This window comes from Phaethon lepturus, unplaced genomic scaffold, assembly GCF_000687285.1.
Source record: "Phaethon lepturus isolate BGI_N335 unplaced genomic scaffold, ASM68728v1 scaffold173, whole genome shotgun sequence".
In the NCBI taxonomy this organism is placed as follows: Eukaryota; Metazoa; Chordata; class Aves; order Phaethontiformes; family Phaethontidae; genus Phaethon; species Phaethon lepturus.
Genome location: NW_010526720.1, coordinates 41,027 through 64,371, shown reverse-complemented (window position 1 = coordinate 64,371; position 23,345 = coordinate 41,027). Strand labels below are relative to the sequence as shown.

General features: G+C 35.1%; 1 protein-coding gene across 1 annotated transcript in view; it reads right to left on the bottom strand.

Annotated features, from left to right (window-relative positions):
- ZNF236 (zinc finger protein 236) overlaps positions 1-23,345 on the bottom strand; it is a 76,797-nt gene that overhangs the window by 23,744 nt on the left and 29,708 nt on the right. The window contains exons 11-23 of the mRNA XM_010283134.1: positions 21,686-21,889; positions 18,458-18,602; positions 15,263-15,523; positions 14,764-15,014; positions 13,961-14,062; positions 8,855-9,006; positions 7,622-7,728; positions 7,376-7,527; positions 7,048-7,260; positions 6,349-6,628; positions 5,781-5,884; positions 1,883-2,248; positions 928-1,073 (exon numbers count right to left, since the gene is read on the bottom strand). Coding sequence (XP_010281436.1) covers positions 928-1,073; positions 1,883-2,248; positions 5,781-5,884; positions 6,349-6,628; positions 7,048-7,260; positions 7,376-7,527; positions 7,622-7,728; positions 8,855-9,006; positions 13,961-14,062; positions 14,764-15,014; positions 15,263-15,523; positions 18,458-18,602; positions 21,686-21,889 — 2,483 coding nt within the window. The remainder of the gene's footprint in view (positions 1-927; positions 1,074-1,882; positions 2,249-5,780; positions 5,885-6,348; positions 6,629-7,047; positions 7,261-7,375; positions 7,528-7,621; positions 7,729-8,854; positions 9,007-13,960; positions 14,063-14,763; positions 15,015-15,262; positions 15,524-18,457; positions 18,603-21,685; positions 21,890-23,345) is intronic.

Below are 23,345 nucleotides of genomic sequence, written 5' to 3'. Positions count from 1 at the left end.
TGTTGTATGTAACACTTAGCACTGTTTTCAGGTCTTTGAAAGTGAAAAGGCACAGAGCAGAGAGAAGACTGATGTCAGAAATTAACTATTTTTTCAGCTCCTCAGTTGCATTAAGGTCTCAGTTCACAGTCAAACATCTGTTCTCAGTAGTTAAAAACAGACATTTTACACTTTACGGATGGAAACAATGTTTTGCCTCCACCCTCCTTATGGGAGGAGACAAAACTAAAATACAGTTTTCTTCATTTTATGCTAAAAACTTCTTGAGTAAATGGACTCTGAGCAATGCAATGCAACTCTGAAGAGGACCCTTCCCTGACCTTAGGGTTGGATCTGGTGACCTCCATAGGTCTCCTCCAACCTCAATGGTTCTGTGAAATTCATCAAACACAACCAAGTTCACCAAAATAATTTTTAAACATACATTTTTACATGTAATCATCTCACCTTTTTCTGTTGTTCATTTTACAGCTCAATGGGAATGTAAATTGTTAATCCAAACATTAAAAAAACTTGCCAAATAACACCAGTGTCTTATATTAAGGAAAAGGACATTCTGTGCAATAATTTGGGTTGGTTTGTTTCTGAGGGTGATTCTTTTGGGGGAGGGGGTAGGGACCTTTAGCCTAAAATGCTTTTAAAGTGGAAAGACAAACTGCAATTAAAAATATAGATTTTAAAGCAATCTGCCAAAATCCAAGCAGTGTAAAAAGAACCTGAAAAACTAAAATACACCAGCAGAAAAAACCTACCACTACCCAGCTATTTCTAAAACTTCTAACATGGTACAACTGATATAGCATGGTATTGCTGCGTGCTTCGCCCAACTCAAGGGAACCTTTCCACAAGTACGTACGCTCATTAAACATCCTTTGGTCCTCAAAGTGACTCTATAAAATGAAAAGCAAGAAACCACGAGCAACCTACCTGTAATGTTATGTTGTTAATACTAGTGGCATCTATTCCAGAAATTTGAACATTTTGTCCAACCAGATTAGCAGCAAGTTGTAACTGTATTCCTTCAAGAGTGGCCAAGCTACCATCTGTCAAGGACACAGTTAAGTCACCTCCAGCTACCAAAGAAAACAGTCATATTATAATGTTTTTCTTTATCATTACTGACTGCCTCTTTTAGCTTGTTTATTTTTATAAATTACAACAATGCAAACACACCCACATTTATTTACTCTAAGAAAAATAATTTGAAGCAGATGACTGCCTATTATTTCAAAGCTTCATAAATTCTATGCAATTTAAAAAGTTTGTTATTATTTAAGCACTAGCTAGCATCTTACAAAACAAGAATCACTCCAGAGTAGCTTTGGAAACCTGGAGAAATTTGGTATAAATTTCCTTGGAGAGTGTGCCATGCCTAAATACAAGCAGAACTCTCACATTATATGTACACTCTGACTCTGAACATACACATGAAAGCTACTGCCACATTTTTGCACAGCACAAACATTGTTCAAGAAGGTATCAAAAGTTCATCATATGCACTCACAGGGATGGAAATGAAGGTACATCAGCATTTGAAATAAGATATCTTTGAAATTAGAATGCTCCTAATTTCAAAAGTTGAACAGACCATCTCTACAAAAGGTCTTGACAAAAGGAAAAAGTTATCTGCGTTTTCTTGCTTTCTGCAGTGTAACACCACAGCAGAACCAAAGAGATCTTTTTACGTGAAATGCATACATTCTCCCCTTCATTCTTAAATAAATAAATTTTTATTTATGTCACCGCCGTGCATCTAATCATGAATTCAGTACAACTCTTACCTGTTTGGAAGTAGTGTTTGGCATAATTTTCTGAACTCTAATAGAAAGCAAAGTTCAGTAGTTGACCTCAACACCACCACCAAAAAGCCATCCATCTTTACCTGACACTGAAGCAGGCAGGATAGCCTGGCCCACAAGTCCTTGCTGAAGTAAATTTTGATCAAACTGACTCGTCAAAACGGAGTTATTCATGATGAAAACATTAGGGTCTGCTGAGGATGAATTAAGAAGACTGACTGGTTGTAGTCCTTCAGCTGAAGTACGGGCAACTGGCTTCCTAACTTTCTTTGTCTCTGGTTTATAATGACACTGTATGTGGGTTTTTCTGCGCCCTGAAGTACGAAACCGTAAATCACAGTGTGGACATTTAAAGGGCTTTGCTCCTGTATGCAGACGCATGTGGACTTTTAGACTCCCTTTTGTAGAAAAAGAATTACTGCATACATGACAACTGAAGAGCTTCTGGCCTGGAAAAGTTTCAAAAAGAGAAAGGTAAGTGATAAAGCCTCTGAAAATCAACAGCACTGTAGCAACAATTAAAAAAAAAAAACCATACAGATTCTTCACTCATTTGAACAGAATAAATTTGAAGTAACTACCCTTTTTCTTCATAGCTTTGGCTGCTTTTCAAATGAATTAAGGATCTCAATGAAGGGTTTCCTAATTTTTTCCTATTTCTAAAACTTAATATGCTGTTAATAGTTTCATGCAGAATCTTATTGGGTCACCTTGATGCCTCTGTCCTCCTCCTCATCTCTCACCTTCCTGACAAATCAAGTTGTTTGAACTACACAGCTCATAAAACTGGAGAATTAAAAGTTTCACCTCAACCTCTTCAGCATTTGGCTTCTCTTTAGTTAGATACTCACTTTCATTTTACTTCCAGAAGCTTTATTCTTCTGTTTCAGCCTTTACCTCAATACTGAGTAGTATTAACGGATTGCAAGTAGGAAATGAATAAAGTTTATATGTGTGGTAATATTCTAACACAAAATACCAACCAACTCAACATCATTGAGAAGGACAGAAATCTGGTCTATACACATACAGTCGTCTTTCCCTGCTTTCCTTTCAGATTCCATAACATTTGAAAAAATCCTTGGTCTCAGATGGAATTTTTCATGTACTACAAATAACAATAGCTAACGCTAGAGTTCATGTCCTTAACGATATGTGCAACTGTAAAATTCACAAAAAGCGTAATGTAAATATCTGGCAGAAAACATGTCACTATAGTTGAAAACCCACTATAACTCCTGAAATTCCCAGGCCTTCCAGCATGATATTGATCCCTGGCTAAGCAAGGGGAAGAAATCAATGTTATTTTGTACAGCTGTCTTACCTAAAGAATAAAATCAAGACTTCTCTATAGCTTTGATGGAAAAATACACTGGGGAAAAATACAAAAAAATTAGAAAGAGTGAGAAAGAAAAGTTAACAAAACAAAAAAAGTAAGCAGTGTGGAACAGACTGAACATCTGAAGTCCTGTTTAAACAGAACATTAAAATCAGATGATGACCTCACTCTTGGGCTTTTTGTATAAATATCAGGAATCTGAATAGAGAAAGATGTATGACCTAGAACATAAAACTATCTATGGACAAGGAGGTAGGGACCACAAGAGAAACCTGGAGGGAAGATGATCACAAATTGGGATGAAAAGTCATATAGGAATGGACAGATTGGCATTGCTTCCAAACATAGTAAAATTAAGTGTGTTTTATTGCATCTACACTTATGCCATACTGCTGGCTACCCAAATAAAGTGTTACCAAGAACTGTTATATATACAGGAAATTCAAAAAGCAGTGAAGGCAGAAATAAAGTAACGTGCGACTTCAGTTATCCACTATATGCTATGCCAGGATACAGGAACTAAATGTTCAGACAAAGAACCATTTATCTCACAGAAAAACTTCCAGCCAGCCTGCTGGTCTGAAAAGCGGTGATACAATAGAAGTTACAGTAAAACCCAAAACTAATTCTTTGCATCAATGTTTATTATAGACGGAGTCAGGTAGGTTTCTATCCAGGCAACATTCTTTTACAGGGGAGAAGCGGAATAGCTTCTCAAACTGAACTGTTATCAGGGGAGTTTCAGACAATCACACTGTAATGTTTTTAAATTATTCTTTTAAAATAAAATAAATATGGCTCAACATAAAACTGATGAACTGTTCAATGTAGGTGATTCCTATAGATTACAACAGCCCTCTGAAGAGGGATCCAGGCTCAAATACAGAGGCAGCACACCAGTTAAACTTCATGTTCATCCAATACAAGCTGGTGTATATATACATATATATATATAAAAGAAAATGGAAAAAAAAACCACCACCACAAGATCAAATGAGTTATAACAGGGAAAAGTTGATGTGGCTTTTGTAGTGAAAATTAGACTTCACAAATCCATGAGACTTCTTTGAAGACGACCAGATTTTCACTGCCAAGACTGTACCTGGATTTTTGGAGTTTTACACTGGTTTTATATGAAAGGACCTTAGAAAAACTGCTGTCACAGGATGAAAGGACAGAGTCTTTTCCTGAATTAAAGAAAAATACTTGTAAGACTGAAAACAAAAGGTAGGATTGTATGGACAATTTTCACAAGGCTGGAAGTCAGCAAGGAAGTTCTTTAAGCACCTGAGCGAGAACCTAAGTTAGTCGAAATTGTAATATCCATAGTGTGGAAGAGAGGATGAACAACAGGCTGGAAAAATCTGTTAAGGATATTGAAATACTCATCTACAAAACTCTGTTTTATATTATTAAAAAGACTGTAAAACCATAAAAAGCTTGAAAAAAGAAAAATAGAGAAAAATTTCTCATTATTTTTCGAACAAAAGAACTAAGAGGCTTAGGAATAAAATCATCAGATGGCACACTGAAAACCAAATCTGAATTAAGGAACTTATTACTACTGGATGTACTGGAGGCCATTCATTTTTACCCAGTTTTTCTCAGTTGCAAAAACAATTGCATAGAACTAATGTAAAATATTCCATTGAAGGTAGTGAGAAAGATACAATCTCTAGTTCACAGCCCCACAATTTGCAAACTGCTTGAACCTGGAGGACCATGATCAAATCCCTGCTTCCTCCTTTTTATTACCCTTAGCATCTGCTACTATCTGAGACAAGATACTCATCGACACAGAGATCTGGTATAAAACACAGAGCAGTATTTCTTACTAAACAACAGTAGAAAGTGTGAATACACTGAATTGGAAAGGTAGCTTCCATGAGCAAAATAACTGTATCTTACAGCATTAAAACTTTCTCTTTTGTTTTGCATTTTGGGTGAAAAAAGCTTATAATGCACCTTAGCAAAACTGTAGCCAGCTTTAAAAATTGATTGGTTTAGGATTACGAAGAAGTTCAATGGTAAGAAGAAAACAAGTATGAAATATTTAAAGGAGGTTTTTTTGAATTCATGCAAAATTGTGTTTGAAAAATGCTACTAATTAAAATTAGACCTCTCTCAGGAATACAAAGAAACTACTGTAAAAAACTAAACATTACAGCAATTAGATTTACCTTCAACTTGCACGATTCAAATAGCTCAATGCTCAAATTTTTTTGTGTATATATGTACACACAAAAAATATACACATTCTTTCAATCTACTTAGCAGTGCAAACATTAAAGTTTCTAATTTTTTATTCTTTATCAAATCCTCTAATTCCACCCTCTTGTTCAGGAAAATCATTTAGCATTGAAATGCTGCAGCAGATCTGAAATTAAAATATTATAGATACATACATAGTTTTTCCATGAGCCAAGACTATGACTACTTTATAAGCCTACTAATATAGAAGGCTGTAATAATATGATTCGTTTGATGATGCAGTAAGTACCAAATTTCACTTAGCGCTGCCATTCATATTGCAATCTCCCAGATCATAGTGAACCATACCATTGCGTGCAAAATCTTTAGTTAAAACAGCCTGTCAAGAAAGTAACTAGTTTCTAAACAAAGACATTCAAAATCTTACTGACCTGTGTGTGTTTTAACATGACAATCCAGAGTGGATTTTACAGTGAAACTCTTTCCACATTCTTCACACTTATACGGCTTCTCTCCAGTATGGATACGAACATGCCTAGTAATTCCAGAATACGTGTATATGTGAATATCTAGTTTTATGTCAGTCTGTAAAAATTACTTACTTTGCATCTTACTAATTTTAGAATTAATTGAATACTTTGATTAACATTACATTAAGCAGAACTAGTAAAGATGATGATTTAAGCATTTGCCATTTTTCAAACTGATTTTTACATGTTTTTATATACAAGTCCTATAGCAAGAAAAAAATAATTTATTCTAAAACTCCGTAATAATGATTTTAATACTGCAGGAAAAGAAGTATGGAAAGGCTGATTTAGTCATATTCAGAATGTATACCATTTTGACACATTTTTTTAAACCATTCTGAAAAAGAAAAATATATTTAAATATTACTCAAGCTTTAGCTTAGCCATAAAAAAGGTTATATTAAACTGTAACTGTTTATGGTGAACAATTTAGAAAATTGAAAATACACAAAACTTTGCCATTCCTTACCTGACTAAATCACTGGGTTTTTTAAAGCTTTTGGGGCAATAACTACAGCAGTTGGCATATTTGGGTTCTGCTTCCAGTTCTGCTTGCTTATCTTTGATCTCACTAATTCTGTCTTTCTCTGCGGCAGACTGGACAAGAACTTTTTCTGAGACAGTGGCACTTTCTCGAGGCCTAATCTTTGCCAGTTCTGCTGTTTCTTCTTCTGTAAAAGTTATGACACCAGGGCGAGATTTTCTGGAAGTTCTTTCAGAGTTTTCATCATCATCTTCAACACATGCAACTATTAAAAAAAAAAAAAATACACATCTGTTTCGTTTAATCGGTCAGCTGAAATTGCAAAAATAGAAGGTTTATTATTAAACACATGGTCACTACATTACATGCTTGGACTTAAATCTCTTTCAAAGGTCTAATTACTCATGCCTATTTCTTTTAAATAAAGCTGGATTTATAGTTCTTATTTTTACAATAGTTAAATACAGGTATAAGTAATTTAGGACAAAAAATGTTCTACTCCTGGAAAACTGTTTCTTTGAACGATTTACATAACAGAGCAATTTCAGTGGCTGTGGACATTAGACACTATCCATGTTGGAAGGCTAATTTATAACAATACTGTTACAGCGTTCATGCAGTCCACTGAAACATTTGTACTTGTTTTGTAGTAAGGACTGTAAGAGTAAAAATGAAGTAATTTACCTCCCCCTCCTGTTTCTGTAGCTGCTGCTACAGCTGAGGAGACTGCCTGATGTTTTTTCATATGTTTTTTGCAGTGAACAGTTGTTCGAAAGCTTTCATCACAGAATGGGCACTTGTAAGGCTTCATGCTCATGTGAGTTGCCATGTGCCTCGTAAGGCTGCCATTAGTTGTGAAGGAGGTATTGCAAATGCTACAGCTGAATGCTTTAACTCCTTAAAGTAACAGAAACAAGTAAGTAGCATGCCATTTGTTTAAGTTTACTTATACAGGACATTTACAAAACCCAAGCATGAGTTAAGCTAACATAGAGCTGGTATACTCTGTTACCTGTATGAGTCTTCTCATGTGACTTAAGAACTCCTGAGGAAACAAAGCCACGGCCACAGAGTTGGCATTTATAAGGTTTCTCACCAGTATGTGATCGTACATGTTGTTTCAAATGGCTGGATTTCTTAAAACCCTTGTTGCAATATTCACATCTATTATAAGAAAAATGTTTTCATTAGTTGTATATAATTACTAGCCAGAAAAGATTCAGGAAATTCTGTGACAGAACCTAAAATCCTAACAAACCTATAGGAACGCCTGCTTTGATCTTCATTATCCTCAAGAAAATGAGACCGCTGGGTATGCAATTCAAGCTCTTCTTGTGATGACTGATCTTGTATCAAGCGAGTAGTCTAGAAATCAAAGTCTCAAGTAAATTTCAGTAACATAATACTGAAATAAAGACACACAAAGAGGCAAGAAAATATTACAGCATTTACAGTCAACACAAGTAATCAAAACTATGCTTTCATAAATTTTTTACAGAAAATTAAGAATGTGGTATGATACCTCGCTCCTTCATAGTGAGAAGCAGCAAAATGTGCACCTACTGAATTGGAATAGACAGACAACGTGGTGCACTTACACCTCACTGTGAACCTAGACAAAAATGTGTCTCAAGTCTCATAGATTTTCTGGTGTATCATGGGTTAAATTTAGCACTAAGGCAGCCATTTTAAACAGTATGAGCCCCACACTGAGTAGCAAAATGCACAGTGGTGCTAACAGATTTCACTTCTTTTTGAACAGGATTTTCCTCTAAGCAAAAACCACCACAGAATAATCCTCGAGAATGACAGCATATTGTAAGATTTGAAGAGAAGAAAACTCCAAAGAGTGTAGGCTGAAATTACTCAAACTATTCCAGATTCTAAAAGCCACCTCAGTTCTCCAAGATTTGCCCTTTGCAAACAAGCACTAAGGGACAATAATTCATGCAGGTCATCATGGTAAACCCATTACTAAAGACGGTCTTCACGCTAGGTACTACTACCATCATGAAGAGTTGGATTTAAACTGTAATTTTAGCAATTAAGCTCTTTTTAACCAGATAAGAACCACGAAAGAACATCGTACACTGCAATATGCAAGCGCCATCACTACACATTTGTAATGTTATTTTTATTGCTTGATCGTATCTATGTCCATAGAAATTAAAAGAATTAGGACAAAATATCATGCTATAATGTAAAATTACTTTTATAACTTTAGGTCCTTTTGTTAGTTTTAGACTTATCATCCAACTTCATAGCATTATATCCCTTTCCAAGCCCACAGCATGAAAACTTACAACGCTTTTTTAGAATGCAGCCAGGTCACTCATCCTTTCCCCACCCCATTATTTTCCAGTTGTTAAACATAAGCAATCTAGAAAAGAAATCTAGAAACTTTGCTGACTTCTCAGTTTACTTAATCATCAGTGAAAGAAACTCATCACTGAACATCAAACAATGAATTTTGCCTTCCAGCAGTACTTACTACATTAATAGTGTCTGTATTTGGAACCTGAAGAAGGGCTGGCGGATGGTAACTCGTTGAAAGAGCTTGAGACTCAAGTGTGCTTGAATCCTGCAGCTGCTGTACAGCTGGAAATTGAGTCTGTTGATTGTAGCTGTCATTCACTGTAAAACCTGTCAAAAATTAAACAGTCACAAACCTGGAAAATACACTGACTTGGACTCTGAGTAACACCACACTTTTCTGAAGACTACCTTCAAAAGAAATTTAAGTAGTATTACCATATAGTAATACTCATTTTATACTCTTCACTGTTGAGTGGCAAAATACACAAACGTTTCTGGCATCTACATAATATGCATAATAGGGTTACTTACCATTAGCTGGAATTCTATTGGAAAATCTCCTCCACAGAAAAACACTGTTTGAAGTTTCTTCAGGGTGCCACAATTACCTTAGAGCCATTGAAATTTTGAATTTCTTGTATGTAAGCATGCATGTGTCAAACAGGTTGACCCATCTCCCTTTATCCACGTTGGTACCACGCTCCCTTAACTACACTGGAAGCCGATCACAAGGATGCAAAGCTCAGTGGGGAGGATGGCGGGTGAGTGGAGGAGACGACCCAATAGGAGAACTCCAGTTTCTGATAAAGTAACCCCATTTTCTCCTACTTTGTATCTCCTCCACATATTCCCACTCTTTAGATAATAGTAAAGTAGAGCCTCTCAAAGGCAAACTGCAAAGTAAAAAATAAACATTTTTATTCACATAGTATAAGGACCTGAAATTTTTATTTGGTTTTGTTCTTCTGAAATATCAGATCTTAATCACCTCCTTTTCTAAATGAATTAATAAAATGATAGTATCAATGATTCAGATGGCTCAGATTGCAGGGCTTTTTAATGCTATTAGAGATGCCCTTTTATCAACCTAAGCACTAACACTTCTTGTATTAAAAAAAAAAAAAAAATCAACATTATGTGGGGAAAATTGAAACCACAAGTATCAGTAATTAAGGTAAGGGCAGCAATTTTACTATTTCTGTGCAGTTTGCCTTTAGTGGACAAAAAGGGTGAAGATTATGGAAACAGGGTAGAAACAAACCCACATCAGATGACCACAGCATCAAAGGCCAAAAAGCAATGCTTAAAGAATGTTTTGAATTACAGTGTATCAAAAACTGGGATGTGTTAAGTTTAAGCAGAAAATTTCCCAAAAGACACTTTTCACAGAAGAATACTGTCATCAATATAGGAAAAAAAACCCTACTTGTATGCTATTGCTTACACCATAGAATGAAAACTACAAAATGTAAACAAAACTTGAAAGCATTATTAGTCAGGTTGTAACTTATCACCAAGCCTAATGCTACAACTGGTATATTATTTTCTCTCCTAGAACTACCAAGATTACAAGAAAAAAAAGATTCAGCACACTGAATCTTGCATCTCAATTACTCTTAGTGAAATGACAAAATAAAAAAGTAGCCTGAAGAATAGCGACTGAAAGCTTTATGGTGATAAGAGGGCTGCTAATTTCTATTTTAAAAGCATCTTTATGGAAAAATGGTATTCCCACTACACCTGATGAGAACACAAAAACCAAGCCTCAAGAAACTGAAGCGAAAGTGATGCCACTTCCATGCCCTACGTGAAAAAGAAAAAAAGGACGTAACTATTAAATGTACAAAAAAACAGCTATCTAAAAAACTTGAAACTTTTTTTAATCAGTAAGTAATTTTTACTAGCTAAGAAGGAAAATACCATGACCTGTTTCACTTCACTGTTTTAAAAAAGCAATTATTGACATCTGGAAAAATCTCCCAGGATCATGCAACAAAATGCTCAGAACAACAGTTCTGAGTGTAGAGGTATTTTGGGACAAAATGACGAAAAAAATACTACTACTGAAAGTAGTTCTGGAATAAATATAAACCAATGCTGTAACAAGAATATACATGATGCATCCCCATTTTGCTCAATACTTAGCAAGAAGGTAAATTTCCACTCAAAATTTTAAAAAGATCTGACAATTTTTAGCACACTAAAGGCATTTCCTACCACCATACTAGTTCTACAGAACAGCATAAAAACAACCCCAAAAAAACAGAAAAACAAACACCAAAACCCAGATGTTCAGTCTGAGAGACAGAAATAAATTTCAGAACCTTTATTATCTGCTCATTTTCATCATTATTTATTGTTACTCAGAAGCTTTTGCTTAATCTGCAAAGAACAGAGAGCATCTTAAACTCTGTATAATGAGGAGAGTTTCTTACTACAGTCCTCTAAACTAGGAATTGGATTTTGTGTTCTTTCAGTACACGTACTCATTCGCATTGCTTGTTTTTTCTTGGCTTTAGGACGTCACCCAACCTATTCTCTTCTACATAAACAAATCACACTGAAAGACCAGAATACTCTGGAAATGAGTTTACTAGTGGAAAGGTATGTCTTGCACATGCGAATCAGAAAACAACAGCATGATAGTTCATAGCAAATACAGTATTTTAGTTTAGACAAAACTTGGAAGTCTTTACTGACTGATCATTTGAATTCTAACATTACAAACATATCTACTTGCACATGTGCAACTCTGAGGGTGTCAGTGACTAGCAATTAAATGTTGTGCACATTTACTCCTAGGCAACTTTTGGAACGAGCTGAACAGCACTGACTGGAATAAATGTTGAAATAGTTACTGAAGAATCAGAATTCCAAGTCCCAAGATTGCAGATCAACTTCTTAGGAAAACAAAACAGCAGTCTGGTGGCAAGGGTATATTTGTATGGGCTACGGAGTAACAGTATTGGGACTTACTGTGAATTTTCCAAGATCACTCTCCTATCACCACTAATTGAATTATTAACATTCAACCATGCTTACAGGGAGACTTTAAAGGAAGAAAATGTGCCATAATCTATATGAAAACACATTTGGTGACAGATGATATTCAATAACACAAAGACATTTTTTGAGAAAAAAATCCATTTGGTTGTTCTGACCTCACCAAAAAGTCTTCAGATGAAGACACCTGAATATGTAAACTACAAAGAACACTGAAATCCTTTTTCTCAGGCTTCAAATCTAGCTCAAATGAATAATAGATTATGATACAGCAGCACCCTCATGAGACTTCTTTACAAGTCCGAATATATCAAGAAGAGAACGTATCTGAACAAACCAGGTATTCTGTAGAAGTATTACAAACAAACCTGAAAGAATAAACCAAGTTCTGACAGGTCTGTGCAGACCTAGAGATCATCCTCATCTGCCTGAAACACAAGGAATTTCTTTTTTTTTTTTTTTTTCTTAAAAAAGGAAAAAAGATAAATCAAAAAACCTACTGAAAACTTTTTGAAACTCCTACGTTGTTTTATTAATAAACACTGAGCCACAATATTTTAACAAGAATATAGCCTATAGAAATCAAGGATAATAAAGACATCATGTTTTAAACTTGAATGTTCTGCCTAGCTGATAGGAAAAAGAAATTAGGAGCATGAAGCACAGATGCAGACATAGGGAGAGGGTCGACCAATTTAACGCATGCATCCGCGCAAATGCTTACCTACCTGAAATTCAAAAATTTTGAAGGGCTCCAGGATCTTCAAGGAAACTTCAAAGAGTTGGGAATCTGTGGATGAGATTCCAAGTAGAATAGGAGACATCTTATACAAATGAGACTTAAAAAAAACAAACAAAAAAAACCACCACAAATGTTCTGATTCTCTGGACCAATTTTATAATGTACCGATGATCAGCCTACATTTCTGATGATGAAAGCACTGTTTTGTGAGATCTAGAAGAGCCTCCCTCCTCCCCAAGAAATCACTCAGTATTCAATATTTATTTAATGGAGAAGATATACATACACAGAAACTTTAAGTCTAAGTAAGATAACAAAATAAGGACTACGTATTGGATTTGCAAATTCAAAGGAGCTGTAAAAATCCAAACAAAAATGACCACCACTCTTGAGAGTAACAGAGAGTGAAAGGTTGCACTTGTTTTCTGTAGTCTCTTTTCATTCATTTGGAAAACTGTACAAGGTAACCAATGAAAATAATCCATAGGGTTTTAACAGGACCTGGTTCAGTCTTGTTTAATAAAGGCGGAGACTTTAAATTTTTCTCAGTTACATACAAAGCAGCACAACCTAGAGAATTAAAATCGGCAACAAATTATACTATTTCTTCACAGTGTCACACAACTTAGCACAGTCAACTATGTTTTTACAAAAGGCACCATACAATTAAACAGGGAATGAAATTAAGTACAGAAACGTTTAAGCAGATGGAATACCAATTACTGGTTACCAGTTATATAAATATGAAGTTACTTGTTGAAGTCAGAAACAAGGAGGAAGAGATTAACTGGCCAGCCAGGGAGCTATGCTTCCCAAACAAAACAAATGAAAACCCCTTGAACATACCCCCCTTCCCTGCCCCCCCAAAACCCAAAACAAAACTAGTAGCTTCACATCAAGCCACAACTCAAGAAATCCAGTAGTGAAAAACACAGTAACACAGTCATTTTGTCATTCTCTGTAGGCTACATAAGCATTACACACATTTCTCAGTATTTTGTAGGTAAAATAAAATAATTGTTTCCAAATTTTGGCAATCTCTTAATTTGTTACTTATGTAGCTTTATAAAATACAAAAGGAAACTGCTGTGATTAGATTAAAGTATGATTTTTACGTGACTATATTTTGCATTGTCTTTTACCATAATGAATCCCAGCAGCTACTCAGTCAAATCTTAGACCATGTTTCTGATCATCTCAGGTTATGAGCAAGTATATTTAGGGGGAAGCTGTGTAAACTGCACACTGCCACAGCAATTTCAAACACAATCAAAGAAAGAATATGAAAAGCCTGACTATAAGCCCCATACTGTAATGACTAAGCATCAGCTCATAAAAGCAAAATCTATTTACATTTAAGTATTCAAAACATTCTACCAAATATAGTTTCAAAATAGTAATTTAAGACAAAGATTTTGCAAGTTCTCTGCCTTGCAGTTACTTTGACTGTGGATGACCACTTTGAAATGCTTTATGATAGCTATGCTGTAAAGCCAGATTTATAAAAATCACTTTAAAACCTTTATTATTACTAACCTTGTGATAAGCCCTGTTGATCAAATGGCTGCTGTGTTATAGCTTGTTGTTCAAATTGAGTGATGTTCTCCTGTAAAGCATGCTGGGATGTCACAAATCTATCTGAAATGGGGAAAGGAAGAGGAGAGAAAAAAGAAAAAAAGAAAAAGAAAAAAATATCAAGGAAGGAATATGTAATTAACTGGATAATTCAGTCGTTCCCAAAAACCTACCGTTTATAGTCACCTAAATTTTTACTGCATTAAAAATAAATAAAAAATGATGAGCTGCATAGGTATTTAAATTTCTGCTTATTTTAGGCTTTATTTATATCCCTCTGTACACCTGCTAACTCATTACACCATGAAAAAGAGCAAATAAGCAAAACCAAAATACTTTGTTCCACTATTACTAACAGAATAAATACATGAAATATTTTGTATTCTCCCACCTCAAAACATAGGTATTACTTCCTAAGTAGACCATATAGAAGTGCTTTTTATTAATAATAGAGGTCATATGGTAAAGTTTTGTGCACGTAGTATTACTTTTCTGTATATTTGTTTAGTAGTTTTGTTTGATACAACTAAATGGTGCAAACCTTAATCAATCCTTTTATATTTTTAACAGTAAACCCAAACACGAATGAATTAAAGAAATTGTACAATACACTTTTTAAGTAGTTAGCTTTTACTCCATGTATTTTTCTAGTTGTTTACTTGCATTGTCTTGAAATCCAAATCATTGAAATTTGTCAATAAAAAGTTATTTGAGAACTTGTAAACATACCTCATTATAAACCTTATTGTATTTCAAATACTCACCCTCATCTTGCTCTAAAGGCTGATCAGCCAATTGTTGTTCTAGCGCTGTTTCTTCTGTGCCTACTACTGGCTGCTGGTCTAACTCTAAAATAGCCTGCTGATCTGTTGCAACAGCTTCCGACTGCTGCAGCTCACCACTTTCAATCTCCACCTGCATCTGTGTAGAAACATGAATGCTCTGCTGGTCTACGGTAGAGTCATCTATTGAAGCAGACTGCTGATGCTGCTGAAGTTGCTGTGCAAGTTCATATCTGCAAAGAAAGGTAAGAAAGTCTTTTTATGGCTTCAGTAAGACAGTTATGCTAACTATTTGTGTGAGCAAGTTTTTATTATAAACTATAGTTTACTATACCTTCAGAGCTACCTAAGTATTTGCTACCCATAAACAAACATCCTTATTCAATTACCATTTGCTACAAAGCAAAACTGCCTTTCAAGTATTTTTAAAGAAGGGCTACTGAAATACATGGCAGGATTCATGTAAAAATTATAAACGTACCTGTGAGTCTTCATGTGTTTTTTACAGTTTAGTGATGTTTTGAATGTTTTTTGACAATATGGACACATATACGGTCGAAGGTCATTATGGATCCCCATATGTCGCCTGAGGCTACCACCAGTAGTGAAGGCCCCGTTGCATATAAGACACTTGAAAGCTTTCAATCCAGTGTGTGTTCTAATATGTGCTTTCAGAACTCCAGCTGACACAAACCCTCTTCCACATTGAGAGCACTTAAATGGCTTTTCACCAGTATGTGACCTGTTTAAGAGAAAATAGAAGTTAAAGTACACTTAACAGTTTGATTTACAAAGTTATTAAAAGACTAAATTTTAAAATGAGCAAAATAAACCAAACTAAGGTGACTGCTGTATAGATGGAAGAGGCCTCAGGTAACAAAATCCAGAAATTAAAGCTTTAATAAATTATAAACAACCTGCATGTCATCGCTGACAGGGCTAGAAGCAATACTGTCTGACAGTTTTAATTACATTCTACAGTCCAATCTCCTTCTCTGATGATACTTTGTCTCAATTAAAACATCTGCCTTGAATTTTTCCATGCCATAAATTTTTCATTCACATGTATATTCCTCAATGCAGCTAAAACAATGTCCACAAAAGTTTGGAGAAAAATATACAGTCCTCCTCATATTATGTACTACTACTACATTTAATAATGAAACTTTTGGGAAAAGAACCGTGTCTATCCTGAATACCCCCTGAACAAGGAACAATCCAACTAGTCTTTCTGACTGCTATGTAGAAACAATATTCAAGTGGCGAAACTCTCTCATCTATACTGTCAACACATCCCACTCACTATATCCTTCTTTCTAGAGGTGCTAGAGGAGTTTCCCTTTAGGACTACATCAAGATACGGAACAGACTGAAGGACAGGTTAGGAAGTGGAGTGCAATGAGAATTTTAAGGGTTACGACTGTAGCATCCCAGGAGTGAGAGCTAGTAGGAAGGCAATGGGAATGCCAGGCAATGGAAGACAAAGGAAGCAGGATTTAGAAAAATTGGAAAAAGTTAGGGATGGCTTATGATTACAGTAGCCTTAGAAGTCTATGACCACCACATCAGATGCCATAATAAAGAAGTGTGACAGATACCAAGATTACTGTTTTGCTACCAACATGCATCTAGAAATCAGCAGCAGGGTATCCCAACCCTTCCCTGGTGTGCCTGTGGGAAAACCTGACACACTATTCAGTGTTGAAAATACCCCTGCTTAGTTGAAAATACCCCTGCTACAAATTTTCCTCTGTTTCAGAGAGGGAAACAAGCTTTCTAAGCAATGATCAGCATCATTCCATGAAGACAGACTGACCACACAAGTGTCAAGTTTAATAGTTCAGGTATAGCAATGCCAACTTATGAAGAACAAACATGGAAAAAAAGAAAAGTTTCTAATTCCTCTACAAATCCCTGAACAAAGCCAAGCTTCACTCAGTATTCTGTTGCAAACATCAATCACAAAGCAGCACAGTGGCAAGTGATTGGTACCCCATCACATCTTGTTTTTCAGTATGGAACAAGAAAATCAAAGATGCACATAATAAGTAACAAGGTTTTTAAAGATAGCTTATCCTGAGCTGGAGTATGTGTATAGCCAACAGCAGAATGAAATCAAGCACAGGCATCTGAAGAACAGAATTTTCAAACACAAAAAGTATTCTGACAAGAAAAAAATAGTTGTGAGTACTCGGTGCATGTAAACCAATGGTTTGACTAATAAGCTGTTCATGTTCTGTGTAATTAAAACACTTTCAATTTCCATTCAAAGGATGCTGACAAAAAAGTGAAAAGAAAAATGAACTAGGTAAATCAGTCAACTACGTTTCTCTAACACAAATGAAAGATGAAAAATTATTAATCTAAATAAAACTGTGAACTACATAAATGCTTCAGTAAAATATGCATAAATTTCACTTATATTTAGGTTAAATAAGGCCATCTTTAGGCAGATAAGGCCCTCTTTAGTTGCAACTAACATTTTAATGGTAAATAACCATTGACAGTTACACTCTCTTTAAGAAAATAAAGAGACAAGTGTAAAACACAATTAGAAGCAACTATTTCAATGAAGGACAGTGATGATGCAGACCAGAAATCTAGTCTAACTTAAAAATTATTTAACTTACTAACTTAAAATTATTTTGATTTAAATCAATCCAGCTTGATTATGTCAACAAAATACAGCGAAAAACTGAGGTAGGATATTACAAAAAGAAAAGACGTGATATTGCAAGACTTCCCCCCCAGCCCCGTTAAGACAGCATACAGTAACCAAGGACTGTTTCAAGCCAGTTTCAGAACATACCAATACAGAACTTGATTTGTAAGGAGAATGTGAGGAACTCACCATGACTTGAATTAGAGACGGAGAGAAAGTGCAGAGTCTACATTGCAGAAACAAGCAGATTGCCACCTGCTTGTTTGGAAAATTTCCTTAGATCCTAGTAATGATCTTTGGTGGTTTTTTTTCATATTTTTTCCTCCAGTTATTCATAGTTTACAAATCAGGGAGCAATGTTTGACAACTCAACTAAATGTCAAAGCTCATTGCCTGCAAAACTGCAACCCAATCTAACTTTGAAGCTAGACTTTCTTTTGAAAACAAGGCTGGATCAGTTACCTTCACTGGTTCCCTTCCAGCCTAAATTTTTCTGTGGCTCCAGGACCTTGTGGTTGTAACAAACACCCACTATATGGAACCTGAACTAAACTTCAAGCAAAAAAATGATCCCCAAGAACATTTACCCGATTACAATATAAGCCTAAATTCTTTTAGGTTTAGTACACAGAAAACAGCACACACAACAAAAAGCTGATTTCCTTCTCAAAAAATAGCAGTTACATACAAAGCAGGTGATCTGGAGCATGCAATTACAAACTTATGACAAGAATTCACATGCAATGCTTGCTGTTTTCTACACACAGTTCAGGAAAAAAGAGTCCAAGTATTAATAAGCTAAACTAAAGACAACTACTCCTACTGCTAGGACTGCACATAGGTATGAATCACTCCAAAGTTTCCTCCAACTTTACCAGAAAAATCAGTGATCACTGATTCATTACTTAGAGATGGTAAAAAAAGAAGTCTTTTCAGCAAACACTATATAAATTTCATGCTTTTCCATAAAGTTGTTATTATATACATTTCCTTTCTTTTTTGTATTTATTTTACCTGATGTGTTGTTTAAGATGACAAGATTTTTTATAGGCTCGATGGCAATAAAAACATTTGTATGGTCTGTCTGCATCGTTCACAAAATTATTGTTAAAATAATTCTGGAAGAACTGGCTATTCCTTGGGATTGGCTGGATAAGACCTGCACACATAAACACAAAAAGGAAAAATTGATTGGCAAAGTTATTCCAAAGTTGCAGTAGTTTGAAGAGCTAGTATTTGGGGGGGGAGGGGGGGGGAAGTGAGTTTTAGTATGCAAGAATGTAAAGAAAATGAGCATGTTTTCAGTATTTATTTAAAATTATGCATCTATTTAGCATTATACATATTATACAGCACATGCTATCTATTTTAGTGAAAGCTCTTTTATCCATAGGTTCACCTCCTTACATTAAGCCTCACATACATCCAAAATAAGCATTAACTCGAAAAAAGTTAAGTTACTAATTCATTGCTAATCAAATAATATTTTGCTCTTCCAACCTCCACCTTAGCCAAATGATATTTAATCAATGTACCCCAGATATACATTAGAACTTGTCAAATATTTAATATGCATTTTGTGAAAAGTACAACATACCATGATATATATCTGCCTTTCCTTAAAGGATAAAAGAGGTCCATTAAAAATTGTTGTATTTGTACATCATCTATTTTGGCTAATCAGTCAGTCTTGCTAATTCTCTGGGTACCTCAAAAAATTTTTTTGGGAAAAAAAAAAAAAACAACGCAAACCTCAAACCACCTTGTTGAAACAAATGCTGTTTATACACTGTCCCCTGAATTCAGTCAAGTGTAGTTTTGGAAAATCCGTTAGAAGTTCCTGCTACTAAATGTCCAACTGCTAATGCAAGAGTATTGTGTCTCGGAAGCAGCCAACAAACAGGCATCATCCCAAACACCGTGATAGAATGGGAACTGTAGCAGACTCCTCAAATTAAAAAAAAAAAAACAAAAAAACCCAAACAAAAAACCAACTCATATCATTCACACATCTGTGAACTCAAAAGTACTCATCACTATGCTAAAAAAAAGGCTGAAGGAGTGATGCAAAGTTTCAACAAATATGCAAAACATCCCTTTATGGTCCTAAGTATTCACCACCAAAGCCTTTTATGCCATCTTTTCTTTCCTCAGACTGCTTCATCTATCATGCTATATTTCATATTGAGACAGAAAAGCCCAAAGGGTTTCTGCTGATTTCCAAAGGTACTTGAAAAGAGCAGAAGACAAGGACAGGGAACTTCCTTCAATTTTGAGCAGAGATGACAACAATGAAAAGAGAACAAGTTTATCTGTCTCAGACTTGAAAAAGTTTATCAACCTATATAGATGTATGTTATACATATATACATTTGTAAATACATATATGCCAAAACTTCCTTCACCTTCCCCAACTAATCAGTAAAAACATTTTCTCTTTAAAAAAAAAAAAAAAAAAAAGAACAAAACCCCCCCACCAAAACCACAGCACTGCTTTCTAAATTCCTTTCATTCTTCTGTGGTGATAATTAGTAGTAGTGTGCAGAAGAGAACACAAGGATTCAGAAGAGAAGGAACTCTGTATGACAAATATTTACTCTCAGTTATTTCTGATCATATAAAAGCAGAATAATTCAGTTAACTCAGAATGAATGACAGCAACTTGTGAGCATATGCCAGATGTTTCTGGTCTGCAGAAGCACTGCAAAGTTTCCTAACAACATACATAAGAGAACAGAAATAACAGAAATGCTTAAGAAAACACTTCCAAACTCTTTACTCAACCTTTTCAACTCACATAAATGAAACATTTCTCCAAACTGTTAAAAGAGCAAAAGGTGGCTTTACACTGGATATAGCAAGTCATCAAAATAGTTCTGAGTGGGAACATTCTTTAAGAAGGTATTTTCCCTCCCATCAGTTCCATCTTTGTAACCACAGCACATGCTAGAAAAATTACAATTTTTTTTTTCATTTCCTAGTCAATAAATACCATCAACTAATGCAATAAAATGAAATAAACACTGTAAAAGGCAGAGAACAATCTGCAGACTTTTTTAATAGACATAGAATAATTCAGGCTTTTTTAAAAAGCAAAATATTCATCAACTTTTTTTTTTTTTAACCGAAGTTGCCACTCAAAGATTAACACTAGAAGAGTTCCACCTTCTAAACAAATAGTTCAACTTGTTTTTACATTGAACACTCCAATATCAGCAGAGTTCTGATGTTATCAGTCACTGGAAGAAACAACTTGTGTAAGTATCGCTTTTTTGTTAATACTATTTTTTTTCCAAAAAACTAATTTCACTGCACAGATCTTAATTGTATTGAAATGGTTTCTTCCTTAAAATCAAGCAATAGCACTGTACCTGTCTCCAGGGTTCACTCAAGAAAGAAATATTGTGTGATCTGAGTATCTGAAGCTGTCATGTTAAGTCTTGTTGCTACTCTGAAAATTTACATTTCTTATACCCGATACCAAAATCGCCACTACTCTTGCATACAGTAATTCTTGGAAGCACTGAAAGCAGAAGTATTTTTAAAGAGTGATAGAGATTTTAGTCTAAAGATATCACCAATATAATATTCTGCTATATAAAGATGACTACACAACAGACAAGGCAGGGGTTAGCAGACTGGTGAGTCAAACAACAAAGAGCAAACGCCTTGCCCACTACATTGACTCTACTGGACAACAGTATATATTGTCTTGATTGAGCTGTACCAATTTACCTTCTTCCAAAAAGTGGTTTTACGTAATGTTGTAACAATTATTCTACAACAAAATTAAAATAACTGTATGAATTCTCTATAGCATGTTCCAGAATTATTCTGCCCTTTTTTGAAACATTACCACTAATTCAGTTGAGGTCACAATTATACTAAATACACTAAAACGATAAGACACACCAACTCATTAGTATATGTAATTTGAATAAACAGAATCATCTCGAACAGTCTAACAATAGTTAAACTCCTCTCAATGTAATGTAAAAATGCACACACTTTTTTCTGGTAAGGATTATACAATGTCTCTGTAAATAAAACCAACTCTTATTAATTCTAGTCCAAGCAAACTATAAAATACGGCACTTTTCTGAAGCCTGATTATTTCTGATGACTTATTTCGAAGTGCATCTTTCTGAGTAACCTCTGAACCTGTTTGCTTCATTAAACTGTGACCTCTATTTTCCAGTGAAATCCAAATTTCAAGCGAGCATGGATTTACTTGCTTTTTACCTAAATCAGTTATGAGTATGGGCTCTTGCAAAGGAATGTCTGGTACTGGAACACTCGTCTTTCCTACTCGAACTTTTGCAGGTTTACGCTGATGTCGCAGCTTTCTTAGTTCAGTATGTTTAAAATGTGAAGCAATGTGAGTTTTCCGGTGGCCTGATGTTCTGAACTTTTTGTCACAGTGGGGACAAGCAAAAGGCCTAACACCTGCAAAAGATTTAAAAAAAAAAAAAAAGTTTGTGATTTTATTTCCACTGCCCTACAAACATAGCTTTGGAATACAGACTCTCATTTCTATATTTTCTTTTTTATTTTCTAGCATGGTGTTCATTTGTTAAATAGGTTTTCAAAACAGATCCATAAAATCCAATCAAAAGTAAATATGAAAGTGCTGAACTATTAATTGGTTGTAACACATCACGTTAAGCAAGCCTGTTATCAGCAAACTGGATGATGCAAAAGTGACAGTGATTTTCAAAGGGTTCCAGAAGCTATCCTAAGAATTACAGATAGCAGGTCAAATGTCCTTCCAAAACAAACTGTTAAAAAACTGTGAAAAAAGGAGCAAACACATAGACAAATGATGTATAATAGGATAAAACATAGGAACAATGATGTGAAAAAGTTTAAAGAAATTGTAGATTGGTCTCTGAAAATGTCAACACTATTTGATCACAGTCAAAAATTCTTAAAAAAAAAGACTTTTGCAATGCAAAATCTGGTAGAAATCTTTCCTTGGAAAGGATACTGGAGAACTTGTTAAGTTACAGAGGCAAAGCTGACTAACTTTCAGGTTTTGTTCAAGGGGAAATCTTGCACTTAGAAAGTTAGGAAACATGACTGGGTATTACAAAGCAAGCTCTATAAAAATCATAGGTGGAAGAAATGCACAAATTCTTCACAATACAGTAACTCCAACATCATATGAAACTACCAAGCAGACTATTTAAAGGAACAGAAAGTACTTTACTCAGCATGTAGCTAAACTTTTGCATTCATTAGGTTGGTCTAGTAGTAAGTTCACATGGGTTCAAAATCAATTAGCTAAGTTCTTTGGAACAAAAACCTATGAAGTGCTGCTTAGTGCAAAGGTACAGCCTGCTTCATAAAGCCCTCAACCCAAAGATTAGCGGAAGCTAGTTGCACACTGCTAAGAAGCATTATCGTATTACCCCTTTTTCACACACTGCCATCAGACAGCAAACAAGGCTAGATGAACCCGTAACCTGATCCAGTAAGCCTAACCTGCTAGACAGAGGAAGAAGCAAACACCTCCAACAGGAAAAACAAGTGTGCTGAACAATGGCTAACTACATGCTGCAGTTGCATAAACACTGTACTACTTATTTTTGAAGCCACCCAGTGCTTTTGCTACTTTGAATTCAGAGTTGGAGTTCTTAAACAAAGTAAGGTTGACTTTAAAGTAATATAAAAAATACTTGCTTACAAGTTTGCAAAAAACAAAGTGAAAAACTTTCTGCAGATGAATCCAACATTGATATTTCATGGATTAAAGGCACCTGACTGTAAAACACATTGAACACCAGGTGCATACAGGCAATGAATGCTGCTTTCGCGAAATGTAAATACATAAACAGGAGTAAAAGGAAAGAGCAGCACATTCACGAGCTTATCTTGCTGAAAGCTTACTGACCTGCAAGAA